Source organism: Equus przewalskii, chromosome X (assembly GCF_037783145.1).
Source record: "Equus przewalskii isolate Varuska chromosome X, EquPr2, whole genome shotgun sequence".
Lineage (NCBI taxonomy): Eukaryota > Metazoa > Chordata > Mammalia > Perissodactyla > Equidae > Equus > Equus przewalskii.
This window is the reverse complement of record NC_091863.1, coordinates 43,963,115-43,989,610: the sequence shown is the minus strand read 5'-3', so window position 1 is coordinate 43,989,610 and position 26,496 is coordinate 43,963,115. Positions and strand designations below refer to the sequence as shown.

The following is a 26,496-nucleotide window of genomic DNA, read 5'->3' as shown; positions in this document are numbered from 1 at the left end:
CAACTGTATTCATCAGGGTTCTCCAAAGAAACAGAATGAATAGGATGTGTATATATTAGAGAGAGATTTATTTTAAGGAATTGACTTACATGATTATGGAGGCTAGCAAGTCTAAAATCTGCAGGGGGCGCTGGCAGGCTGGAGATCCAGGGAAGAGCTGATGTTGAAGTTCAAGTTTGAAGGCTGTGTGATGGCAGAATTCCTTCTTGCTCAGGGGAGGTCAGGCTGTTCCATTAAGTCCTTCAACTGATTGGAGGAGGCCCACCCATGTTATGGAGGATGATCTGCTTTATTCAAAGACAACCTGAACAGCCATATGTCTTTAAAGAAATTTATTTCACAGTTAAAAACCTTCCCATAAAGAAAACCCCATGCCCAGATGGCTTCACTGGTGAATTTGACCAAACAGTTAAGAGAAATAATAGCAGTTGTACACAAACTCTTTCAGGATATAGAGGAGGAATGTATTAATTTTCTATTGCTGCATAATAAACTACTACAAACTTAGTGGCTTAAATCAATATCCATTTATTATCTCAGTTTCTGTAGGTCAGAAGTCTAGCATGACATGACTGAGTTCTCTGCTGAGGACATAACAAGGCTGAAATCAACGTGATGGCCAGGTTAAATTCTTGTCTGGAGGTTCTGGGTAAAAATATTGTTCTAAGCTCACTCTTGCTGTTGAAAAAATTCACTTTCTTGCAGCTGTAGGACCAAGGATCCCGCTTCCTTGCTGGCTATCAGCTGGGGGCTGCTCTCATTGCCTAGAGGTCACCTGCATTCTTTGCCATATGGTCCCCCTCTGTCTTCAAGCCAGCAATGTGTGACAAATACTTCTTGTCCTTCTGATTTTGGACTTTAATTACATCTGCAAAATCCCCTTCATGGCAGTAACTAGAATCATGTTTAATTAAATAACTAGGAGAAGGTATGTGTATACCAGGGGCTTGGAATCTTGGGAGCCATCTTAGAATTCTGCCTACCACAAGGAGGGAACACTTCCTAACATATTCTATGAGTTCAACATCATCCTGATCCTGATATCAAACCCAAAGAAATCCCAGCAAGACATTTTGTGGATATAAACAAACATTCTAAAATGTATAATGGAGAGGCAAAAGATCCAGAATAGTCAACACAATATTGAAGGAGAAGAACAGAATTGGAAAAATGACACTCCCTGACTTCAAGACCTACTATAAAGCTACAGTAATTAAGACAGTGTGGTATTGTCAGAAGAATAAACAAATATATCAATGGAACAGAAAGGAGAGCCCAGAAATAGACCCACATAAACATAAGCAACTGATCTTTGACAAAGGAGCAAGGGTAATATAATGGAGCAAAGATAATCTTTTCAACAGATGCTGACACCTGTCAGGATGGCTATTATCAAAAAAAAAAAAAAAAAAAAGAGACAACAAGTGTTGGCAAGGATATGGAGTAATTAGAACCCTTGCACACTGTTGGTGGGAATGTAAAATGGTGCGGCCCCTATGGAAAACAGTATGGAGGTGCCTCAAAAAAGTAAAAATAGAACTATGATATGATCCAACAATCTCACGACTGGTTATTTATCCAAAAGAATTGAAATCAGGATCTCAGAGAGATATTAGCATTCATGTTCATTGCAGCACTATTCACAATAGCCAAGATGTGGAAACAATCTAAATGTCCATGAACAGATGAATGGATAAAGAAAATGTGGTATACACATAAGATGGAATACTATCAAGCCTTTAAAAAAGAAGGAAATTCTGCAATATTCGACAACATGGATGAACCTTAAGGACATCATGCCAAGTGAAATAAGCCAGTCACAGAAAGACAAATATTGCATGAGTCCACTCATATAAGGTATCTAAAATAGCCAAATTCTTAGAATTAAAAGAATGGAATCATGGTTGCCAGGGGCTGAAGTGAGGGGGAAATGAGGAGTTACTAATCGATATGCACAAAGTTTCAGTCAAACAGATGAATAAGCTCTAGGGAGCTGCTGTGCAACAGTGCACCTGTGTCATCAACAACAATGAATTGTACGCTTAAAAATTTGTTAACGGGGTAGATCTTATGTTAAGTATTCTTATCACAATAAAATAAATGGTGCTGGAATAGCTGGACATCCACATGCCAAAAAAGGAATCTAGACACAGACCTTACTCTTCAGAAAAATTAACTCAGAGTGGATCACAGACTCAAATGTAAAATGTGAAACTATACAACTCCTAGAAGATACTATAGGAGAAAATCTAGACGAGCTTGGGTCTGGCAATGACTTTTTAGATACAACACCAAAGGCATGATCCATGAAAAAAAGAATTGATAAGCTGGACTTCATTGAAATTAAAAATTTCTGCTCTGTGAAAGACCCTGTCAGGAGAATGAAAAGACCAGTCACAAACTGGGAGGAAATATTTGAAAAAGACATATCTGATAAAGGACTGTTATCCAAAATATACAAAGAAGTCTTAAAACTCAATAGTAAGAAAATGAACAACCCAATTAAAAAATGGGCCAAAAACCTTAACAGACATCTCACCAAAGGAGATATATGGATGGCAAATAAGCATATGAAAAGATGCTCCAGATCCTATGTCATTAGGGAAATGCAAATGAAAACAGTGAGATACCACTACATACCTATCACAATGGCCAAAATTCAGAACACTGACAACACCAAATGCTGACTAGGGTGTGGAGCAACAGGAACTCTCATTTATTGCTGGTGGAATGCAAAATGGTACAGCCACTTTGGAAGACAGTTTGGTAGTTTCTTACAAAACTAAACATACTCTTACCATACCATCCAGCAATCACACTCCTTGGTATTTACCCAAAGGAATTTGAAAACTATGTCCACACAAAAATCTGCACATGGATATTCAGAGCAGCTTTATTCACAATTGCCAAAACATGGAAGCAACCAAGATGTCCTTCAGTAGGTGAATGGATAAATAAACTGTGGTACATCCAGACAATGGAATACTATTCAGTGCTAAATAGAAATGAGCTATCAAGCCATGGAAAGACATAGAGGAACCTTAAATGCGTGTTACAAAGTGAAAGAAGCTGATCTGAACAGGCTACATACTGTATCGTTCCAACTATATGACATTCTGGAAAAGGCAAAACTATGGAGACAGTAAAAAGAACAGTGGTTGCCAGGGATTAGGGGAAGGAAGGGAGGGTTGACTAGGCAGAGCACAGCGGATTTTTAGGGCAGTGAAAATACTCTGTATGACACTGTAGTGGATACATGTCATTATACGTTTGTCCAAACCCACAGAATGTACAACACCAAGAGTGAACCCTAATGTAAACTATGGACTTTGGGTCATTATGATGTATTAATGTAGGCTGATCAACTGTAACAAATGTACCACTCTGGCGCAGGATGTTGATAATGGGGGAGGCTATGCATGTGTGGGGGAAGGGGGTATACAGGAAATCTCTGTACCTTCTGCTCAATTTTGCTATGAATCTAAAATTGCTCCAAAAAATAAAGTCTATTTTAAAAAATCAAAGATATTACAAGAAAAGAAAATTACAGATCAAATATTGCTCATAGATATACGAGTTTTTAACAAAACTCGAGCAAATCCAATCCAACACAATATATAAAAAGGATAATACATCATGATCAAGTGGTGTTTTTTTTTTTTTAAAGATTTAATTTTTTCCTTTTTCTCCCCAAAGCCCCCTGGTACATAGTTGTATATTCTTCGTTGTGGGTCGTTCTAGTTGTGGCATGTGGGATGCTGCCTCAGCGTGGTTTGATGAGCAGTGCCATGTCCGCACCCAGGATTTGAACCGACGAAACACTGGGCTGCCTACAGCGGGGTGCGTGAACTTAACCGCTCGGCCACGGGGCCAGCCCCCAAGTGGCGTTTAATCTTAGGAATGCAAGGTTGGTTTAACACTTGAGAACCAATCAATGTAATTCACCATATTAACATACTAATAAAGAAAAATCATGTGATCATCTTAATTGATGCCAGTAAAGCATTTGATAAAATCCAACATCCATTTCTGATTAAAAAAAAGGAAGCAAAAAAATAATCTCTTAGAAAATTAGGGGGGTTGGCCTGGCAGTGCAGTGGTTAAGTTCGCATGTTCTGCTTCGGCGGCCCAGGGTTTGCTGGTTTGGACCCCAGGTGCGGACATGGCACTGCGTGGCAAGCCACGCTGTGGTAGGCGTCGCACATATAAAGTAGAGGAAGATGGGCATGGATGTTAGCTCAGGGCCAGTCTTCCTCAGCAAAAAGAGGAGGATTGGTGGCAGATGTTAGCTCAGGGCTAATCTTCTTCAAAAAAAAGAAAAGAAAAGAAAAGAAAATTAGGAATTTGGGGGCTTCTTCAACCTGACAAAGGGCAGCTACATAAAACTACAGCTAATTTCATTCTTAAAGGTAAAAGACAGAGTGTGTTCACCCTAAGATCAGGAAAAAGGCAAGGATGCCTACTCCCACCATTTCTGTTTAACATTGCACTTGGGGGTCTAGCCAGGGCAATAAGGCAAGAAAAATAAATAAAAGTTAGACTGATTGGGAAGGAAGAAGTAAAACTGTATTTACTTGCACACAACATGATTATCTATGTAGAAAATCCTATGGAATCTAAAAAAAAAGCTACTAGAACTAATAAGTGAGTTTAGCTAAATTATGGGATACACGTTTAATAGAAAAAATCAATTGTATTTCTATACACTATCAATGAATAGTCAAATTGAAATTAAAAATATAATGCCATAAAAAAGATGAAATACTTAGGGAAAAATTTAGCAAAAGATTTGCAAGTCCTTTACACTGAAAAGCAAAATATTGCTGAGAGAAATTAAAGATCTACATAAATGGAGAGATATACCATGTTCATGGGTTGGAATACTCAATGTTGTTGTGATGTCAGTTCTCCTCAAATTAATCTATAGATGCAATAAAATCCCAATCAAAATATCAGGAGGCTTTTTTGGGTGAAAGTTGACGAGCTGATTATAAAATTCATATGGAATGCAAAGGACCTAGACTTGCCAAAACAATGTTGTAAGAGAAGAACTAAGTTGGAGGGCCTAACACTACCTGATTTCAAGGCTTGTTATAAAGTTTCAGTAATCAAAACAGCATGGTACTGGAATCAAGATCAAAAAAATACATCAATGGAACAGAATAGAGAGTCAAAAAATACAGTAAAGGTGAGAAATTACTGGCTCCAAGAGGTCTAAAGGGCATAATGAGGATGGACTATAACGGGTGTAGTTAGTCACCCATTGATTTAAATCATCTCTGACCCTTTCCTGCAATACATTTGTGCCCATGCAATTTTGCATGTCAGCAAATATATCTCTAGTGTTAAAGGTGGTCCATGTGGTCAGATCCTGAAGGTGGCAGTTGAATGAAGGCAGGGGCTGTGGCTGGTTTGTTTTTTTCATAACTGCATATCCAGTGTCTACTGCTGTGCCTGGTATCTAGTAGGTGCCAAATTAATATTTCTTGAACTGATGAAACCCATGAGAGCCACACATAGATGCATGATCTCTGAAATGCAGACAGAATCACAGGTGCACACTCCTGCAGATATAGACACATGTTAATATGAGCCGATGTTTACCCAGTGCTTCTTGAAGGCGGGGCACTGTGCTGAGCACCAGATAGATTTGTATTTTGCAGACAAGGAAACTGAGGAGGAACACAGAGGTTCAATACTTTGTCCAAGGTTACCTGGCCAGTAAGTAACCAGAGCCAGGATTTGTACTCAGGCCAGTCTGTCTGACTCCAGAACCTATGGGCCTCGTTACTACTCAAGAGTCACACACAAGCCCAGAAAGATCCAGGGACACGCAGAAACACTTTTTGGCCACAAGAAAGCCAATTCCAAAGACAGAAGCAATCCTATGCAGGCATGTTCTCACACAGTCTCATACACACACACACCCCCGTTGTCCCAGAAACAGACACACTCACTAATGGCCACTCTTTCACGTTAAGTCTCGACTGACATTCACAGAATCACCATAACTTGCGGCACTAGATCCCAGCTACACGTGGTCACACATCACACAGACACACACCCTCTCCTGCAACCACAGACAAGAAGTGACAGTCCCCACAAGCCCATTCGGTCACGCACAATCAGCCATGTACAGTCATACCCAGTCATATAATCACTTGCAGTTAGACCTGCACACAATCTCCAGGACTCAGTAATAATGCTCCCTCCCCTAAGTTATCCGTTTACACAGAGTCACACACCTTGATTTTCCAGGAAGAAGCGGGTCTGGGAAAGGCAGTGCCGGGGAGGGGCCTGAGGCTGAGAGGCTCTGGGCAGCGGCTGAGAATCGGGCTCGGGTTGCCCGGCAGAGCTCGCCCGGGTGCTCTGTCCCGCTCTCGGTCAATGGCTGAAGGCCCTGCGCGCTGGGGTGGGGCCCATCGGCCCCGCCTTCTCCCCTCCGGGCGGAGGAGCAAGTTTGCTCACGGAGGGGGACCAACTGTCCCGGTTCGTCCGGGACGTGGGCCTTTCAGTGCTAAAACCCGGGAAGCCCCAGGCATACCAGGACTAGTTGGGCGAGGCCTCACTGCGATTGGCGTGCAGGGCTTGGCCAGGTGCCCCTAGTTGCTAAGGTTGCGAAGGGGGAGCGTGCCCACTGAAACTAGGCTGCTTATTTTTAATTGTAGAAATACATGCCGATGGTTGAAAAACAGACAATGAAAACACAACAACAATAATAATAGTACAGACAAAAACTTCAAGCATCAAGGGTGAGGCTCTAACTCACCTCAGGCCCCTAGTTCTTTATCCCTTTAACAATGCCTTGTATCCCCACCCCATGCGTACCTAAATCTATTAAGGACTCTTTCCAGAGTCCTGGCAGGTAACTTGTGTCCTGCCTGGAAGAAGGCAGCAGCAGCCTCCTCAGACTTTCCTGGCCTCCAGGATAGCCCTTCCTACCCACTCTCCACAAGCAGCTAGAGAGGCCTAGGCTCACATCTCCTCTGTGTAATACCCTTTGGTAGTTCCTATCTTACTCAGAATAAAAGCCTCCGATCTGGACCACGTCCGACTCTCTGACCTCAACTCCTACGATGCTTCCCATCACTCACTTCCCTAGAGCCACACTGGTCTTCCTTCTAGATGCCACGCGTATCGGAGCCTTTACACTGGCTATTCCCTCTGTCTGGAACCCTCTTCCTTGAGATCCCCCAATGGCTTATGCCCTGGCTTCTTCCGAGCAGGTCTTCCAAGCTCAAATGTCACCTTCTCAGAGAGGCCTTCCTCTGACCACTCCAACTAAAATAGCCTCCCCCCTCAACTCTCTATCCTTTTACTTTGCTTTATCTTTCTTCAGAGAAGAAAATATGTCACTCACTCCCTGACATATTTGGTTATTGTCTGCCTTCCTTGTTAGAATGTCAGCTTCATGATGGCAGGAATTTATATCTGTGTTCACTGCCGCATCCCCATCCTGGTACACAGTAGGTGGTCAATAAATGTTTGTTGAATGAATGAGCAAACAAAGCAGGAGGATACAAGTGATAATGAGCGTAGGACCTGCAGAAGACATGTCCACCCCAAACCAATCACATTAACACACATACACACACACACCCCGTGTTGTGTCTGCAAGCCAAAAAAGTTTGGGCTGCCAGTTTCTGTCTGAATTTGTGAATATTAAAAAGCATTAACAGAAGTATAGAATACATAGCAGCACCTTACTATATGTGTTTTAAGGTTCTTCAAAGTGTCAGTGCCACTGCAGCCAAAAACCAGGAGCTGAACCTGCCCTGAGTTGAGAAATTTGCCAGTGAGGGGGAATGCACAGCAGACGGAACTGTGGAGTATCTCAGTAAGAGGGACGATGTATCAGATGCTTTGGGCTTGTAGTAGGTGATGTGAGGCTGTTTAAGGAAGCGAGGTTTTGCTCTAGATTGAATACCATCCAGAAGTGGGGATAATTTTATGAATGGGTATGCTAATACATCTTCTGTATAGAGAGGACAGACTAGAGAGAGGCTTAAGCTGTAATTGGTTAAAAAAAAAGCAGCCACTCATATTAATTAGGATAGGGGATGTTTGGTTAATTTTAGTGGTTTGACAATGTGTATATTTTGTCTGTGTTCAGACATAATTTTGGAGTGGTCTCAGATTTGTCTTAATCCATCACGGTCACAGAGTGGCCTTGTCTGATGTTGATGTTCTGTGAAATTGTTTATGTTCAACAGAACACTAAGGCCTAACCTGTGAATGCCAGGCCAGCTCCCGGAAGTTAGGGGCTGCTTTTCTCTTTCTCAGTAGATATTACAAAATTACACATCAGAAAGGTTTCTCAGCAGTGTTTAACAGTGCCTGTTTCTTCATATTCTCTCCCACCCATGTTAGCACACACACACACACACACACACACACAAGGATATATTTCAATTTGGTAAGTGGTTTTCATCGAGCTTTCAATGGATCTTTGATTATTACAGAGGTAATTATTATCACAGAGGTAAGCATTTTATATGCTTATTGCTCATTTATATTTCTTCTTTTGTGAATTCCCTTTTCATGTCCTTGCAGTTTTTCTGTTGGAGATTTGTCTCAGTGATTTGTAAGTTTAAAGATATATATATATACAGGATTAATTTAATACTATCCAGATGTATTGCTTGTTAGAGATGTATTTTTTCCTGGATTGTCATCATAGCTTTTTAATTCTGTTTGTGGTGTTACCAACATTTTAGTCAAGTACGTCAGTCTTTTCCATTATTATGTCTTTCGTAGTTTTTTGCCTTAGATTTTCCATATCCTGGATCAGTTATTATCTGCCCCCATTTTCATTTCATGCTTAAAAAAAATCAGTTCACGTTTTTCATGCTTGAATCTTACATTTGGAATTTATTTATTTTATTTTATTTTATTTTTTTTTTAAGATTTTATTTTTTCCTTTTTTCTCCCCAAAGCCCCCCGGTACATAGTTGTGTATTCTTCGTTGTGGGTTCTTCTAGTTGTGGCATGTGGGACGCTGCCTCAGCGTGGTCTGATGAGCAGTGCCATGTCCGCGCCCAGGATTCGAACTAACGAAACACTGGGCCACCTGCAGCGGAGCGCGCGAACTTAACCACTCGGCCACGGGGCCAGCCCCTGGAATTTATTTTTTTAAAGATTTTTATTTATCCTTTTTCTCCCCAAAGCCCCCCAGTACACAGTTGTGTATTTTTAGTTGTGGGTCCTTGTAGTTGTGGCATGTGGGACGCCGCCTCAGCACGGCTTGATGAGCGGTGCCATGTCCGCACTCAGGATTTGAACCGGCGAAACCCTGGGCCACCGAAGCAGAGCACACGAACTTAACTGCTGCGCCACCGGGCCGGCCCCTGGAATTTATTTAGAGTGAAGTGCAGAGCAAACTTTGTTTTTTCCCCTCCCAATACTTAGGCAAGTTTCCCAACCTTAACACTGACAAAGCTATTCCTTCCCCAACTGGCTCTTGGCACTTCATTTTCTCTTTACAGTAGACCACAGCATGCCGAATATTCATGGCTGAGGTAATTTTCTGTCAGGTCTGCTCATTTCACCTCCCACCTTGCTTAGCATGTCAGTTTGTTCCCCAAAGTCTCAAGGTCAGCTATATTTGCATTTTTATGCAAATGAACACAGTAAGTCTCTTCATTTGCCTTTTTTTATGCTTCTCACAAGTTTTGCAGTTTCCTTCTTCACATGGGTCTCAAACCCTTTTTTAAGGTTATTCTTAGGTATTTTATTGTTACTGTTGTGAAGGGAATCTATTTCCTGTTGTTTTCTAGCTGGTTATGCCTTGTTTTTGAGAAAATGTTTAATCTTGCTACCTCTACTTGTCTCTTTGTGTACCCATTGCCCCTTGTACTTTCCTAACACCTGCCTCCTTCCCTTCAGTAAGTTTCTGGAAAGCAGAGTACTTCTCAGTGTTGTCAGTACATGGTAAGTGCTCAATAAAATTTTTTGTTTATGCTGGGTAATAATTGTTTCCCCAGCCAGTATATGTTTCCCCATCCTAAGCATAGAGCCATACACTTCAGTTTATCTGGTTTGTTTGCACCTGTAGCCCAGCATAATTAATAGCACCCTTTTTATTATTTTTTTTAAGATTGGCACCTGAGCTAACAACTGTTGCCAATCCTTTTTTTTCCTGCTTTTTCTCCCCAAATCCCCCCGGTACATAGTTGTGTATTTTTGTTGTGGGTCCCTCTAGTTGTGGCATGTGGGACACCACCTCAGCATGGCCTGATGAGCAGTGCCACGTCCCTGCCCAGGATCTGAACCGGTGAAACCCTGGGCCACCGAAGCTGAGTGCATGAACTTAACCACTTGGCCACGGGGCCGGCCCCCCCTTTTTATTCTTAAATTTGTCCAACTTTGGATAATAAATTATATGGTCATCCTAATTATAGGAGAAGGGGACTATTTTAATAAGGAGATAACCAGTGATAATCATACCAGACATATGGGTGGAGGGAATTATTTAGGTGGCAAAGAGACATGTTTAATCACATAATGCAAACAGCTATTAATCAGCTTTCATGCAGAATTAGGCCTGTTATTGACTCCCATGCTACCCACCTCAAATGCATCGTGAAATTTAACAAATTATCTCAAAAAATTTATATTTCAGGTGTGCAAGTTCTAAACTATTATAGTATATAGAATAAGGAACACCCATGTACCCAGCACCATCCAGCTGAAGAAATAAAACATCAATGTAGTTGAAGTCCTTTGTCTAATTACCTTTTCCCAACTGCATCTCCTTCTGTCCTCCATAGCGTATCCTGAGCATTGTGCAATACTTTGTCACACTTATGCATGAGTTTGGATACATTTTTACTACTGTTTAGGATTCCATTGCATAAATTTATTAGTTTATATTTGCTGGACAATAAGGTTATATATTTTGCTCACTACAACCAGGCCTATTTCTGGACTGTTTTAAGTTCTAATAACTTTTTATTCTCTTGGTTTAGCAAAATATACCTTATTTCCTGCTTTATTGAAATGGTTAGAACTGGGAGAACTGTTAATGGTGATAATTGGCCACCTTATGCTTTCAGCGTGATCTTGTTTCTTGGTCTGAGGCTACCTTAGCAAGGGAGTGTCTTTACCTTTAAAAGTTATCAGGATTAGTTATTGAATGTTAGCAAATGCCTTGCATCTATTTTTCTCATTTGACATTGAGGTGGTGAATGATATCACGCCATAGCATATTCCAAAGGCAAGTCACACTTGGTCGTTAGGTTTTTGTAGCATATCCCAAAGGCAAATCACACTTGGTCGTTAGGTTTTTGTAGCACGTCAGTGAATTAGATTTACTTTCATTTCCTTCAGGACTATTCCACCTACACTCCCAGCTTCCACACCCAACTGTCAACTCCTGTACCCCTTTCAAAATTAAATGACCTGTCAGAGCTTTATTCTCCGTTGATTTTTCAAAGAACCAGTTCTTAAGCTTACTGATCAATATTTTACCATATTTCTTATTCATTCCTTTCATTTTTTTTTAAAAGATTTTATTTTTTCCTTTTTCTCCCCAAAGCCCCCCGGTACATAGTTGTATATTTCTCGTTGTGGGTTCTTCTAGTTGTGGTATGTGGGACGCTGCCTCAGCGTGGTTTGATGAGCAGTGCCATGTCCGCGCCCAGGATTCAAACCAACAAAACACTGGGACGCCTGCAGCGGGGCGCGCGAACTTAACCACTTGGCCACGGGGCCAGCCCCATTCATTCCTTTCATTTTAAAGCCCTGCTGGACTCCCAGCCTCATCTCAGGCCACCATTCTTTGCTGAAGCCATGCCATATCAACTGGACTCCTGCTGCCTTGATCTAGATTAACCTCCCCTCCTTAACATTAACTCCCATACAGCTTTACTATTCAACTCACAAATGCCACTGACAACGGAAGGCCTTCCCTCATCTTTCACGTTAGGTATTTCTGCTCTGGGCACCCAGAGACCCCCTTTCTACATCTGTCACAGAACTGACCAGTCTCCTTCCCTTGACTAGAAGCTCAACAGCATGGACAAGGTTGATTCATCTGTCTCCTCAGTGATCAGCAGGGCCAGGCCCAGACAAGTGTGAATACTGAAAAAAAGGAGAAAATGTCTAGCAGCCATTTGCATCAGGACAAAGAGATCAGGTTAAGGACATGCCACAGCTTTCCTAGATCCACACTTTGGGACACAGTCAAGGGGAAAAAGTAGAGTCTCAGAGAAGAAGAAAAAAACACACGAAGCAAGCACCACTTGGGGTTACTTTTCTAACCAAACTTTTTTTTCTTTGAAGGCTGGAGCCATCAATGTCCTTAGATCAGCTTTAAGTGCTGGATGGAGTGAAAACCACATGAGACTATTGGGGGTTCTGTGAATAGACTGGCAGGCAGACAAAACAAAAACAAACAAAAAAGATGGGAAGACTGTTCTTCCGGAGACAAAGTCAATTCCTTATCAAAATTTGTTAAAAAAAACTAAAACATTAATAAATAAAAATCAAAATTTTAAACCGAGCCTCAGACTTGCTTGAGATCATTATAAAGGCTCACCAAATAGGACTGTCGGTTGGGTTGAGTGAGTTCTTGAACGTTTGTTACAACCTGCTGGTTTGTTCCCCTTGAGCAAGGTGATGCTTTGTCCTTGGCTACAATCTCTATCACCACCCCAAGTGCAGATTCCACTCTAAGAAACAGACTCCCCCCCAATTCTTGGTGGCTGCTGATCTCTCCTGACTATGGGGAAACCAACTTTGAAGGAGGATGCACCAGTGGTGGTGGCAGAGATGGTTTTCTGTAGAGTCCATTTGGATCTTTCCTCTAGACGTCTAGCATGTACTCGAGAGTTATTTTTCTTTAAGTTTGAAAAAAACTCCGTGGTGAAAAGTGAGTTATGAAGAGTGCTCTTTATTTGAAACCTCCACAACACAGACGCCAATCTTGTCTCGCATTGAATCATTAGCTGTGCACATCAACACATTCCAAGCACAAATTAAGAAATGCAAACAGAACAAAAAAATATATATATATATAATTTTTTTCCCCTATCCAAAGGTTTCAAGTCTCAATGCAGCAAATCCTTCTGAACACAGAATCTGAGGAGCACACTGTTCAAACAGTTGGGACAAACAGGTCCCTGCAAAGGCTACTGCCTTTTAAACACATGGGGTGGGGATCATGGACGGCATGGAACGGGGAGGGGAGGTGAGGAAAAGGGCAAGAGGGAGAGAGAATGAGCAGGACAAGGGGAATGGGTATGCGCTGGGGAAGATGGGGCAGCTGGGACACACACATGGTGAGTTGGTGGATTTCATTTATTGTTTTTTGACATTTTCTTTCTAGTTCTTTTTTGTTTTCCATTTCCCCCCTTCCCAGGTCCAACAATGATAGAAAAACCCCACAGTGATGGGCGGGGCCTTATTAGGCCAGCCCAAAGCCTTCAGAGCACTCCTGGATGGCCAATAGTAGCATGTGGCGGAGCTTCTCAAAGCTCTCATAGGCAGGCAGGTCCAGCTGATTAAAACTATGGAAAGAAGAAAGATCAGTTCTTGACAAAAGATGATAACCAAATCCCTGTGTTCCCATGGTGCCCACTTGACCTCTCCTCCCTGAGGGAACCTAATCTGTGCTTGTGGACTCCCAATCTTGTCCTAGCTCGGTTTGCTCTCCTCATTTGTCCCCATTACTGGCCACCAGACATCTACAACATAAATCTAATCCTGTCACTCCTCAAACACCAAGGCCTTGCCTACGGGCTAAGGTGCAAGCTCCAAGGAGGCGTTCAGGGTCACTGGTGACCTGACGTCTGCTGAGTTCTTTAGCCTTCTGCTCCTTGAAAGTCCTTGCTCCAGCCACAAGCAGCCCTGGAATACACCATGCTCTCATGTGGTGGTGTTCACCTAAAATGTCTCCCCGACCCCACTGTGAGTCTGGGCCAGCTTCTCATCTCAAACATCATCTTCTCCACAAAACCACCAAACTGTGAGGTACCCCAGGTCCAGGGTAACTGGGGTCAGATCTAGGTCCCTGACCTTGGGCAGGGGCCTAGAAGTGGCAAATATGCAAACTCAATCCAGATGCTGAAAAGGAAAACAAACCCTTCCTCTTACCATGTGTGAGCTGAAGGCAGGCGATCTGTGGACCTGTCATCTCGATGGATCTGAAACTTCTGAATGCCATTCATGCCTTCAAGGGCAGCAAAACCTTGCAGGGGCACCTTGGAAGTACCCGTAACAAACTGAAGGAACTTGGCACGGTCAGCTTGGTCGAAAGAACGCAACGCTCTCCAGAACCACTGGATCTGCAGGAAGAGACAGAAGAAGCCAGCATCAGATAGAAAGCTCCTGGAAGGATGGAGGATGGGATTTGGAATCTTAGGCAAATCCCTTCTTTGAGATGAGCTTCAGTTCTTTCATCCATAAGATGAGCAAGAACATCACCTGAAAACAGGCTCCAGAAGAATGAAGAGTTAGGTATAGGTAAGCTGTCATCCACAACCCCTTTCCCCTAAGAGTACTGGTTTATTTGGTGTCATACAAACTAGCACTGCTTAGGGATATGGGGAGGGATGCCAGCAGCAGCTCACCTGAATAGAGTTGGACTGGTACTTGTGGTATTCAGTGTTAGATTTCAAATCATCAATGTCGATTGTGGGCAGTCCTGATATAAGCAGCTCTAACTCTTGCTCAGTGAAGATGGAAATGAGGCGCTTTGGAATGATCTCATAGAAACCTTCTAAGAAAGCTGCCAGCTGTTTGCGGATGGCTCCTGGGAAGAGAACCAAGAAGCCATGTGGCATCTGAACTTGTACAACTGTTAGAGGTCAGAGATGCCCAATCTGGCTCCTGCTGCTACTAGGATGCTGATTAGTCTGCCTGCTTCACCTACCACTCTGTTTCTAGGCCCCTGTATGAGGGTGGATAAAGGGAGGTTATTATTGGTCAGGTTTTTGGACTCTCTTTGTGCAAGGCATTTGTGGCTGACATAGGGGAAGAGAAGAAACAACAACTGTTCAATGTGTGAGGTCTGTCTGATCTCTTCTCATATTAAGCAACAAGGGGTCTAAAGGACATTTCCCCTACCTGTCATTCTCATCTGGCACACCAAGTGTACATACTCCTTCTTATTCTCTTCTGTTACCAAGATGTTTGCCCCATTGGGTTTGAGGTCACGAACTTCACAGACTCCAAACTCTTGGACCTAGAACACCCAAAACACCAATCATGCGTATCAGGCTTGGTCTAGGATGGGACTTACATAGATACCTGGGAACATACTCTAAATTCTTTGCTGTGTCCTGGGCAGAGAGATAAAGCAGGTCATAAAAAAAAAAGTGACTTTTTTCATAAGCTCATAACTTCCTAATAGAGAAAGGCCAAGGGTTTGGCCCTAAAACACATACAGACTTACAAAAAGTAAAGAAATTATCAACAATAAAAGGGAAAAGGGCATGGCTAACAGACATAATGTAACACAACATAATCTTTATGGAAAACAATTTGGGGGAAGAATAACCTTAAAATTTTGTTTTCCATTTATCTCTATTTGTACAATTTTTCTACAATGAACTAACTTTGGGAATAAAAAATAATATACTGGAACATTTTTTAAATAAATGTTTTCCTAGGGAAAACTGCCTGGATTGTTTACAAATTTTGGTTTTTCTGTTTGTGATGTCTCATACAAATACATACTGCTCTCTGCTGGATGGGAGATGAGGCATGGGACTTTAAGTAGTAGAGATGCTTCCTTAGAACCAGGAGAGGTTCTCCAATGCCAGTTCAAGGGTGATACCAGAATGGGTTTCCTAGACTAGCTGGGATGTGCTACAGTCAGGATTTCCTGACTTACCTCAGTGCTGAAGGTGAGGTCATAGCCTAGTGTGGAGACATCATTTTCCAGCAGATAAACCAGGCCCTGGTAAAAGTGGTAATCTTCGCTCTCCATATCTGTATATCTAGAAAAACACAATTAGACAGGGTCATGGATTGGGGTGGAGGAGAGGCAGCACAGGGGTGGGACACAAGAAAAGGATCTGACTCCCAGGACCGTGTCACATCCTCACCTCACAGACTTGCCCAAGATGTGTTTGTAGAAGGACCGAGTAAAGTAGCACTCCAGGAGGCGGTTGTCATATACAGCTTTGGCCACAATGCGTCCTACAAACTTGAAGTAGCTGAGGTGGTTGGGGTTGCAGTGGGAAGATGGATTGATGGTGTAGGTGACCCGATCGCCGGGTGAGGTACGGAACAAGGCATACATAGGGTTAAACATCTCCCGAGAGATGATCATATACCACTCCCGCAGGAGGCCTCCAGCATCCTGCCCTTCTTCTCCTTCAAACACTATATACCTAGATAAGAGAGCAGAAACAGAGATGTGCAGAAGGCCTAGGACAAATCCTTTCCTTTATGCAGTATGACCCGACTGAGTGAGTGAGTGAGTGAAGCAGTGGCTACAGAGTTCAGGGCCAGAGGACAGAGGTGAATGCAGAGGAGGGGTGGGGATCTCAGACAAAAAAGGGCATCACTGATAGAAGAGATGTCCTGAAGTATCAGTAAAGACTCACTGATATTCCAGAAAACATCAACAGGAAAAGTATAGAGGCCTTAAATGAGGCCTCACTTAGGGAAAGCAAGGAGAAGGAGTCAAGTGGTGTCAGAGAGAGCTGAGCCCAGAGTCCAATGTCTATAAGGATTTGGTGGTGGAGGAGCAGGGCCCAGTCTGATTCAGAAGCCTCTGACTTCCTGTGTGGTTACATGGATGATGAACCCATGCCACGAGGGGAGGAGAGGAATCAAGTTTCTGTGTTCAGGAGCATCAAACTACTCCAATAGGTCTATCGTCTCATCAGCTCCCACAATATTTGGTACTGCAAATGACTCATCTGCTCCAGGTGGTTTCAGAATCACCAGCGAGTGATTATCAATTTGGTGGGGGGCCGCTCATGCAAGTGTGGTCTCCCCCAACCCAGGTACCATTTGCTTAGCAAGCTTCCCATTCCTATCGTAACAATGGAGAAAGCTCTCTCTGCGAAGCCATCAGGGGTATCTTTGTAAATGCCCAAGACTCCTCTGTCTGGGAATTGTTGGGTAGCTCAGCTCAAAGGCCAGCCAGCAGAAGACCAGTCTCACGAGACTGTTGCCCAAAAAGATGGGCAACAGCTCAAGGAGATTATCTAAGCCAGATTCCTATTGGAAATTCCTAACGGGGAGGGCAGCACCTCCCTGAATTTCCTTGCACCTCTGGGGCCTGAGTAAGCCTTCACTACCACGTAGAAAGGGTCCCCACTCTCTCATCCTGTCTCTTCTCTGCTCTGGGCTCTTACAATCGATTCTTCATTTCTTCAGGGGATTTCCGGTGCAGTTCACGATAGGAATCTTCAAACACATGGTCACGGCGGACGTGCACAGCCATGTCTTCTTTCCGGAGCCCCTCGTCCAAACGCTCCAGCTCTTGGCGAAAATATCTTGGGAGGCAGGAAAGGAAGGAAAGTAAGATTGGGTGAGCCCACAGAGATTGTGGCACAGATTTTCTGCAATAAGCAGGTAGGCATACAGAAAGGAAGAGAAGGGTAGGGATGACAGGAGTTTTGTGGAGGACCCCCTGTGCCCTGCTGCAAGTTACTATGGCTACCTGCATGTCCTGTACTACCCCAAAGGATGGAATGGGACTTTAGACATCATGTGGTTAAACAGAAGGCTCAAATTTCTCTGATGAAGAAAGAAGGCTGGGGTGGAGAAGGCCAGGGAGTATAGGTACAATGACTGTCAGTGGCACAGATGAATCTCTTCCCTTCTGCCCAGCACCATCCCAAGGGCTGCCACCAAGGGAACATTCTTTCCTTGGAAACAGTGCCCCAGGAGGAACTTTGATTCCTTTCTGGGAGGGGAGATACCATTTAGAGAGAGTTCCTAACCCACCCCCAACATCCAAGGCACATACTTGCGCTTGACATCAAAGTCGAGGACACGAATGTAGTCTACCAGGACAGCAAAAGGCCCATCAGCAAGGTGGGTGGTGGACTGCCGTAGGATCTGATTTAACACAGTGCGGTGAGTCTCTGAGGGGAGAAAGGACAGCAGGAATCAGCACATCGTGCGTCCCCGAGGACTGATGACAGCCAACCAGCCAGCAACCCTCTTTTCCTCATTTCAGGAAAAAAGAGTGACACACACACACACACACTCTCTCCCTCCACAAATCAGCCAAGAATAAAATGCACAAAATGACCCTGTAAAAAAAATGAAACCTTCTATATTTGGAGATGTAAGAGTTCCCTGTACCTGCAAAGCGAAGGAACTTCTGCGTGTCAGGGGGCAGGCTTGAGGAGATGTGCATAGATGAAGGCTCTCGGGAGAAGAATGGATCAAGGGAGGAAGGAGTGGCTGGGGTTAAGGGGGCAGGGGAGAGTGGAGGAGGCTCGTCCTTGATGTGCGCCAGCTGGCTCTCACGAGTGTCTCGGACAGGAGGCTTGCTCTCCCGCTCTGTGGCATGGACCAGAAAAAATGCCTCGACGGCAGGCTGTAGCACTGGGGGTAGGAATAAAGAAGTGACATTTTACTTTACAAATTTCTACATACGAACCTCTTCACTGTCATGATCAAATTATAAAAGTATACAGAAGAAGAAATAATAAAAACTTGCAGGAGAGATATAATGGTAGCATAGAAAAAATGAAGCCACAGAGGAAGTCACAGCTTCCTTGAAGCCAAAAAAAAAAAAAAATCGGATAGTTAACCAGTTATAAAGATTCTCCTGGTCTAAAAAAAAAGAAAGATATGAGCTACTAAAAGAGAAGGCAAATCTTTTTTCCTGACACTGAAGTCAGAGGAAGAAACCTCTCCTTTGAATTCTTATTACAGAGACACTGATATAGAGGGGTGACCTGGAAGGAAGAAAATTAAGCTGGTAGAAAGGGTCCCAGAGAAGATCAGTGGGTTGGGACCTGGGCCCTCAGACCACAACTCACCTAGCACCGCATGCTGGTCATGGGATTCCTCCAGTTCCTTTAGACACTCTCCTAGCATGTCCCACAGCTCATCCAAGCTCAGCTGCTCACTGAGCAGGGGTAACTCAGGAGGCCTCTCCTCCTTCTCCTTCTCCCCCTGTAGGGCTCCATCTGAGCCTGCAAGGCACATAGAGAAGAGAGTCAGAAAGCCTTTGAGGTTTTTCCTTCCTTTATATTTTGCCCAGATCAAATGTGCAAGCCATCAGACAGATCAAGTAGACTGGCCCACTAGTCACTGAGTAATACTGAGTGACACCTGAAAGCAAACTCCAGTCCTATACTGGATGGCATTTAAATTTAAATTAATAAAATTAATACAACACAAAACATGGTTCCTCAGTTACACTAGCCACATTTCAAGCGCCCAACAGCCACATGTGGCTAGTGGTTACCGCAGGGAAGTTCTACCAGATAGTGCTGGTGTACTCATTGCCTCATTAACTCCCAGAGAACCTGTGGATTATTAAATGCTTTAATATATTTCAAAAATGGACGTCCTATGACAACACTATCCCATAGGAATTGGTTAAAACGGTGCCAAAAAGTATTCTATGTGCAATTAACTTTGAGAAATGTTGCTAACAACAGCAACCTGTGTGTGTGTGAGGTACTGCTGTAAGTGCTGTATACATGTGTTAACTTGTTCAATCCTAACTATGATCATCTCTCTTTTAAAGGAGAAAACTAAAGCAAAGAGAGATTTGCCTCACGCCCCACAGCTAGTAAATGGAGGAGCCAAGACTCAAACACATGCTGTCTCCACATGTAATATCATATCACAGTTTCTTTATTACAGGGATTGCAACGTGTGCTATAAATCTACAACGAGGGTGAGGTGGTGATGGTTAGTGATCTTAGTTGGTTGGTAAATGCCTATTAAGATTTATAGAAACCAGTGTCCACTAGAACAAATCAGAAAACACTGAGTTGATGTATGTTGAGAGTAGGGTATCCAGCAGACATTCCATGAAGACTGGCTCTCCCTTTTGCTGGGCTGGAAACAGGAAGTAGTACTGACCAATGGACTGAGTATCCTGAGCACTGGGAGATGGCTGGTCCACATCCATGGGTGACTCTTCCCTTCGGACAGATGCCTCCGACTGGCTTGACTCCGACTGGATAAAAGGGAGACAGAGTCACATAAAGGGTACAACTCAAGGATAGGCGAGAGGCTGGCTCTACCACTTCTCATACATCATAAGCTTAGAAAGAAGCTTCCAATATTTGATCAGGAAGCTCTGTAGCTCTCCAGGAAAAAAGAATGGCCTTCCCACCTCCTTTGCTGTCATCAACCCTGAGCTAGCGAGCTTTTCCAAAGAGGTCCCTGGATGCCTGTATTGCCTCCACTCTACTCCAGACCTATGTTCAGTCAGACATGAGCCTCCTGGATAACTTCAAGAATTCTTCTGGGTATAGTTTACATATATATACATACATATATACATACATATAAACTCAGATGGGCAGAAAGTAGGTTTGCTCTTTGTTTCTGTTTGCTCACAAAAGGGGAAATAATAGGTGAATCAGTGCTTCCTTTGATGGGTGGGATTATTCAAAAAGCCAACATCTATCCTATCAGGTGTAGGAAAGAGACTGACCAGAAAAAATACTCCAGAATAATAGCTATTTTCCCTTTCTACCCTGCTGGAGTCATGGCCCTCAAATTCTATGCTGTTCCCAGCATGCTCGATGAAATCATACTGTATGTCTAACAGTAATTATATACAAAGAAAAACCAGGCCTCAGGATACCTTTATTTCCTGAATCTCGGGAAGGTAACTTGCATGTTGCAAGGACAGGAAAACAATGAGAGACTGCCACAGCATACATACGTGATGCCAGGCTTTTCCTGCAGGCAATCTGTGCTGGGATCCCAACAATGAGCTGGCTACCTAGGAACCTGAAAGTTTGCTCCTAAAAGTGCCTGAGTGCCTAGGTGACAAGCGAGTATGGAGAATAGAGGCAGAGGCCAGGATGGAGGGACCAGCCATCGCCAGAAGAGGCTGCATGGGATGTGTACCAAGTTTGGGGGACTTTCAAGGGCAGGATTCCTGAGATGTCTCTAATGTACCTGCATTGTTCCATGAGCCTGAAAAATCTTCATCCCACATCCCCTCAGAACCCAGACACTTAAGCATTATGCAGTTTGCAAAAGCGCCACTGTTGACTGGATAGCTGGGAGTGGGGTATGATGGCCAAGCTTTAAATCAAATCGAACCAAATGAACAAACCAATGAACAAACAGTAAAGAAAACACCAACAGAAAGTAACCCTGTTGTCCAGAAGCATTCATATAGCAAACTTAATGCAAAAGCATACAAAGTAAGGGCAGTGAAACCCCACTGATGATGTGGTGGGGAAAAGGCGGGGAGACAAATGAATGAGGGGCCACAGGCATCATGCTAACCGTTGCTGCTTGTTGCTGTCTCCGCGCCCTTTGACCCTCACGTACCATTTGTATAATGGCATCAGCCTCAGCCTCCAGCTGCCGAACAGCTGCCTGGATGCTGCTAGCTGAGCCTAAACCGGAGGAACCTGGGAGAAAGAAAAAAGGCAAGATATAAAATGTAGAAAGAGGGAATGCCCAATATTCTCTCTCCTGTCTTCTGGGCTGCCACAGGGCATCTTGCTGAGATCTTTGAGCTTTAGCTCAGGCAGCTTCAGAGTGCTCATCATCAGGCACTAAGAGCTACCGTTACAGATAAGGGCAGGGGACAAGGTGCTAGGCAGACGGATGGTGGCAGCTGAGAGTTCTGCAGGATAGGAGGAAAGAGGTAGGATTTGGCAGGCCACGGCTGAGGCAACATGGCTTCAATGTTTTAGTCAGGAGTGATCAAGGAAGTAGAAAGGAAGCACACTCAGTGAATTGAATCTCGTTCAGCAAAAGATCCACCCCCAATTTCCTTGCCAGATTCCCATTCCCCCTTAATTCTCACTTGCTCTAATGAATTTCCTATGCAGACAGCTCGAGATACAGAATACAGCCATCAAAACTTTAAGAAAAGATCATCACTTCCTCTTGGAAAGGTCGAACAGGAAGGAGACATGACATTAAGTCCTACCCTCCAGGGACTCTGGGTTCTCCACCACCAACCCTGCCCCTCAACTGGACACTCCAGTTCCATACCTAGCCTGCCTGTCTGCTTGGCTTTCTTGTTAGCTCGGCGTGTGTCGTCCCGGAGCTGGATGATGACCTGCAGTACCCTCAAGAAGAACTTCTGGGTAGATGTCTTGGATGTCAACATGGACATAGAAGGCAGTTGAAGCTCCCGGCCACCCAGAGGTCGCTTCTGAGATGCCACAATTACCACATTCTCAGCCATGTCAAACCTGGATAGTGTAGAGGTGGCTTGCGTATATTGACAGCATCAGAGCATAAACACCCAGAGCAAGCAGGGCCTTCTGGTGTCAACCAGAGGGGTCAGGGGTTGCAGAAGGAAATCTCACAAGTTGGAACAAACAGGGTTGAGTGTGTACAGGACAGATAAGAAAATCTGACCAAAGGCGGGGGGGGGGGGGGGGCGGGGAACACAACAACCAAGAAACCATTAAGAGCCACCTTTCAGAATGTCCTAGATTCCAGACCCACAGCCAAATGGGCAGCTACTACCTACCTGCTTTGCATTTTGCCTTTCAGCTTGGTGGTCTGTGGCTGCTCCTCAGGCAGGCCATCAGGAGAGAGGGTCTCACATTGGGCTCGCCGCTGCTGTTCCAAGTTGTATTCTCGTAGCTCAGCCAGAAGGGTACCTGGGCAGGCAGAGGAGCAAGCAAGTGTTCAGAGACTTTCCTGGCGAAGTGGCTGAAAGCCAAATCTTTCCAAGAAACCTGCCTAGGCCATCCTCTTTGCTCAGCTGCAGAGAATCTGGAGTGAGCAGGAATTTTGCTCTGTTCATATGTGTGCTCATGCATCAGCCACCCAGGGACTGCCAATTTACTCAGCCTCAAGAATCTGTGGACACAACTAGAAGGACCTGCAACTAAGATATACAACTATGTACTGGGGGATTTGGGGAGGTAAAGCAGGAAAAAAAAAAAGAGATTGGCAACAGTTGTTAGCTCAGGTGCCAATCTTTAAAAAAAGAAAAAAAAAAGAATCTGTGGAATCTACATAAATTGCAACTCAATGCAGAGGAGAAAAACTATGTTTTGGAGCCTTGAACTTCTGAGGTTTTTGTGGTGATCTCAGGCAAACTCTGCTTACCCATCTTAATAATAAGACTAATACTGCTGAACCTCACAAGGCTGCTTTGACAATTAGGAGATAACTGTGCAGTAGAGTGCCTAGGCTGCCTGGCCTATGGGTGTTGAATAAGTGCTAGCAGTCAAGAAAGGTCAGACACCTCTTCTGGAAGAACCTTACAATTTTCATGCAGCAAAGAATACTCTGGGTCATACAGTCCAATTGACTCTCACATTATCTCAGGTGAAAAGGAGATAACCAAGCAGGTAGCCGAGATCTGGGGAGACTCATGATTGGGATGGGGGTGGGAAGAGAGCAAAGATACTCTCTATGCTCAAAGAAAATTTGGCTCTACTCCTTGATTCAATCATTTTATCACCCTAGGTTTTAGTTTTCTTCTTGATAAAACAGGAAGGAAGAAGACTGAAACTAGATAATTTGCAAGTGTGGTTAGAATTTTTGTACCCTCAAAATTGCACAGGGGCTGCCCGGTGGCGGCAGTGGTTAAGTGCGCACATTCCGCTTCAGTGGCCCGGGGTTCACTGGTTTGGATCCTGGGTGCGGACATGGCACCGCTTGGCACGCCATGCTGTGGTAGGCATCCCATGTATAAAGGAGAGGAGGATGGGCACGGATGTTAGCTCAGGGCCAGTCTTCCTCAGTGAAAAGAGGAGGATTGGCAGCAGATGTTAGCTCAGGGCTAATCTTCCTCCAAAAAAAAAAAAAAACCCAAAAAAACCCAAAAAACAAAAACTGCACAAAGGCAGAGGATATTATTCTGATTCTCAATTCCTGAGCCTGAATGTAGTGTAGGTGCATCTCTGAAGTGGCGAAGATGCCTCAGTAGGCTCATCATAGGGCTCTTATGAATGCCCCGAATGGAGACGAGGGCACCGCTGATCCTACACATGCTCATTTTCTTTCACTAAGCACTGATTACCTGCTGTATGCCAGGTATTGGGGATGGAGAGAGATGCCCTGCCTTGCTCTCGAAGAACAACTGAGCAGAGGAAGACAGACTCAGTATTATCAGTGCTCTGACAGAAGAGAGCTGTGTTACAGAAGCCTATTAGAGTTTGACTTAACCTGGGAGTTCAGGGAAGGCTTCCAGAAAAAGTTGACACCTAAGCGGAAGGTTCCAAAAAGACAGATGCTTTACTCTTATTATTACCTATCTGTTTACAGAGGGTATAACCCAGATGGCGGGCTCCATTCAGTAGCAGCTTGAGAACAGTGTCCCGGGTCCCAGAGTCCCCCCGAGAGAGCTGCAGTAACACATTAGCTGCATCCTCTAGGCCTTCTTCAGAACAAGAGTGGGATGTCAACACCTGGGAAAAGAAAGGGAGAAGGAGTAAGCCTCAACTTGAGAACTAAAATATTATCAGCCCCCATCTACCTTGTCTCCCCCAACCTTGGGAGCTCAGAAGAGCTTGGACTCACCTCCACAGAGAGTTGTAGCTGGTTTTCAGTGAGGCCAGACGATACCATCTTAAAGTCTGCACTGCTGCTGCCCCCATCACCCACCTTCGCTGGAGATTTGCTGGCTTTAGTAGTAGTACAAGCTTTGAGAAAAGAGACGGAACACCATAAGCCTCTGAAACTCACATGCCAGAGATGTAAGTGACAGAACCAAGGAGTCGCTGAACTGTCCAGGGCTTCAAAATGGGAAGGTAGTGAAAATGAAGATCCACCCACCAAAGCCAAATCCAAATGACTTGGGATGCCAAAAACTTTTATGACTGTACCTTCTAAAGTGACAAAGAATCCCAGACATTTCTCTCAACTGTTCCCCTACTATCACAGAGCCCCTCTGAAAGCCCCTTTTTCAAAAGCTACTTCAAATAATTCTTACTAGTCTACTGCAGGGCTCATTTGCTTCACTTTCTGTGATGGCATGGCTACTCTATTCTACCGATTCACATTGTATCCTTCCTGCTCTTGAACTCTTTCCTCTGAGAACTGGCTCTCTCAACCAAGCTGGAAATTCTTTGAAGACAGAGACTTTCTCTCTCTCCTCCTTTTGGTGCTTAGACTAGGGGAAGTCACATTCAGTGAATGTCTGCTGGTCTTCACAGGAGTGTGTGTGTGTGAGAGAGAGACAGAGACGGAGAGGTGGAGGGGGAGAGGGAGCAAGGGGAACATGGAAAGATAACTGGGAGTGACAAGGGTGAGAATGAACACATTTGGCTCTCACAAACACAAACCAAGCTGATCGCTATCATTTAGGGAGGAATACCTGGATGAGGGAACGGGGGTGAGGTGGGTGTATACAACCCACAGCTCCCAGCCTATATCCACACTTACTTGAAACAGTAGTGGTAGCAGTCGTGGGGGTAGTCACTGTCGTCGAAGCAGCTACGGCAATGGTGGATATAGCCGTGGCAGCAACCAAGGCTGGAGCAGAAGTGACAGGGGTGGTTGCAGTAGCAGGAGTGGGCGTGCTGGAGGCGGCAGTGGTAGTGGTAGTAGATGTGGTTGAGGTGGTAACAGTGGTGGAGGAAGCACTGCTGCCAGAATTAGTCTGTGCTTCCGATACTTTGTTTTCTGGGAGAGCGATTGAGATGAGAGAAAGGAGTCTGAGGAGTTTCTCAGTTAAGAGAGAGCTCCGGCGGATTACTGGGTGTGACAACATGTTCATGAGCTGTCCCAGTGGAGAGGCCTCAAGGCTGTATGGGGAGGTTTCCCCCTCACCACTAGCACTCACTGGTACTGACTTCACAGAGTTCTTGCCTTTCCGGCTGACATTCATGTTGTCCAGTTTTACCAATAAGTCCCAGAAGTCTGTGCAAATGCCACTACTGTTGGGTTGTGAAGAGCATGGGCTGCAGGTCTGCTTACTGCCCCTCTCCCTATCACTCTCACAGTTTGTTTCTTTGGTCCGCTGCTGTGTGAAGTGGCTGGGAAACACCTGTGGGGAAAAGAAGGACAGGCTTGGTCTAGGGGGTCTACGTAGAAAATACAGCTTCCTGACACAGAAAGACAACTGGTTCCTAGACTCTCCACTCCTTTAGACAACTTTGCTAACATGGGAGATGTCACATGTGAGTTTTATCCAACTGATGGTGAAACAGCCGAGAGCAAAAAGCAGGGGCTTTGTAGGGAGACAGACAATTGGCAAACTTTCCTGAGTGTCAGTCTCTGTAGTTATAAAATGGGGAGGCCAACTACCCTGCCTTGCAAAATTGTTGAGATTAAAATAGATACTGTATTTTGCATACTGCCTGTCACAAGGCAGTCCTTCAACAAATAGCAGCAATGCTTATTAAAAAGAAGCCTGAATTAAGTTCTAGGTCCAGACAGCTCTATCACTTACAGCCACAT

The 26,496-nt window shown here is 44.2% G+C and overlaps 1 protein-coding gene across 32 annotated transcripts in view; it reads right to left on the bottom strand.

Moving 5' to 3' along the window:
* Window positions 1-12,872: 12,872 nt before the first annotated feature.
* Window positions 12,873-26,496, bottom strand: part of HUWE1 (HECT, UBA and WWE domain containing E3 ubiquitin protein ligase 1) — a 146,478-nt gene continuing 132,854 nt past the window's right edge. For 21 of the 32 annotated variants that reach the window (XM_070605492.1, XM_070605517.1, XM_070605503.1 and 18 more), the window contains 17 exons: window positions 25,480-26,083; window positions 24,616-24,737; window positions 24,347-24,503; window positions 22,610-22,742; window positions 22,123-22,325; window positions 21,403-21,530; window positions 20,014-20,110; window positions 18,957-19,112; window positions 18,271-18,516; window positions 17,930-18,047; window positions 17,313-17,453; window positions 16,050-16,337; window positions 15,836-15,941; window positions 15,067-15,184; window positions 14,571-14,752; window positions 14,095-14,285; window positions 12,873-13,508 (listed from right to left, as the gene is read on the bottom strand). In XM_070605492.1, coding sequence (XP_070461593.1) covers window positions 13,406-13,508; window positions 14,095-14,285; window positions 14,571-14,752; window positions 15,067-15,184; window positions 15,836-15,941; window positions 16,050-16,337; window positions 17,313-17,453; window positions 17,930-18,047; window positions 18,271-18,516; window positions 18,957-19,112; window positions 20,014-20,110; window positions 21,403-21,530; window positions 22,123-22,325; window positions 22,610-22,742; window positions 24,347-24,503; window positions 24,616-24,737; window positions 25,480-26,083 — 3,093 coding nt within the window. In that variant the 3' untranslated portion in view covers window positions 12,873-13,405. The remainder of the gene's footprint in view (window positions 13,509-14,094; window positions 14,286-14,570; window positions 14,753-15,066; window positions 15,185-15,835; window positions 15,942-16,049; window positions 16,338-17,312; window positions 17,454-17,929; window positions 18,048-18,270; window positions 18,517-18,956; window positions 19,113-20,013; window positions 20,111-21,402; window positions 21,531-22,122; window positions 22,326-22,609; window positions 22,743-24,346; window positions 24,504-24,615; window positions 24,738-25,479; window positions 26,084-26,496) is intronic. The other 11 variants (XM_070605507.1, XM_070605509.1, XM_070605504.1 and 8 more) reach the window with 1 other exon arrangement.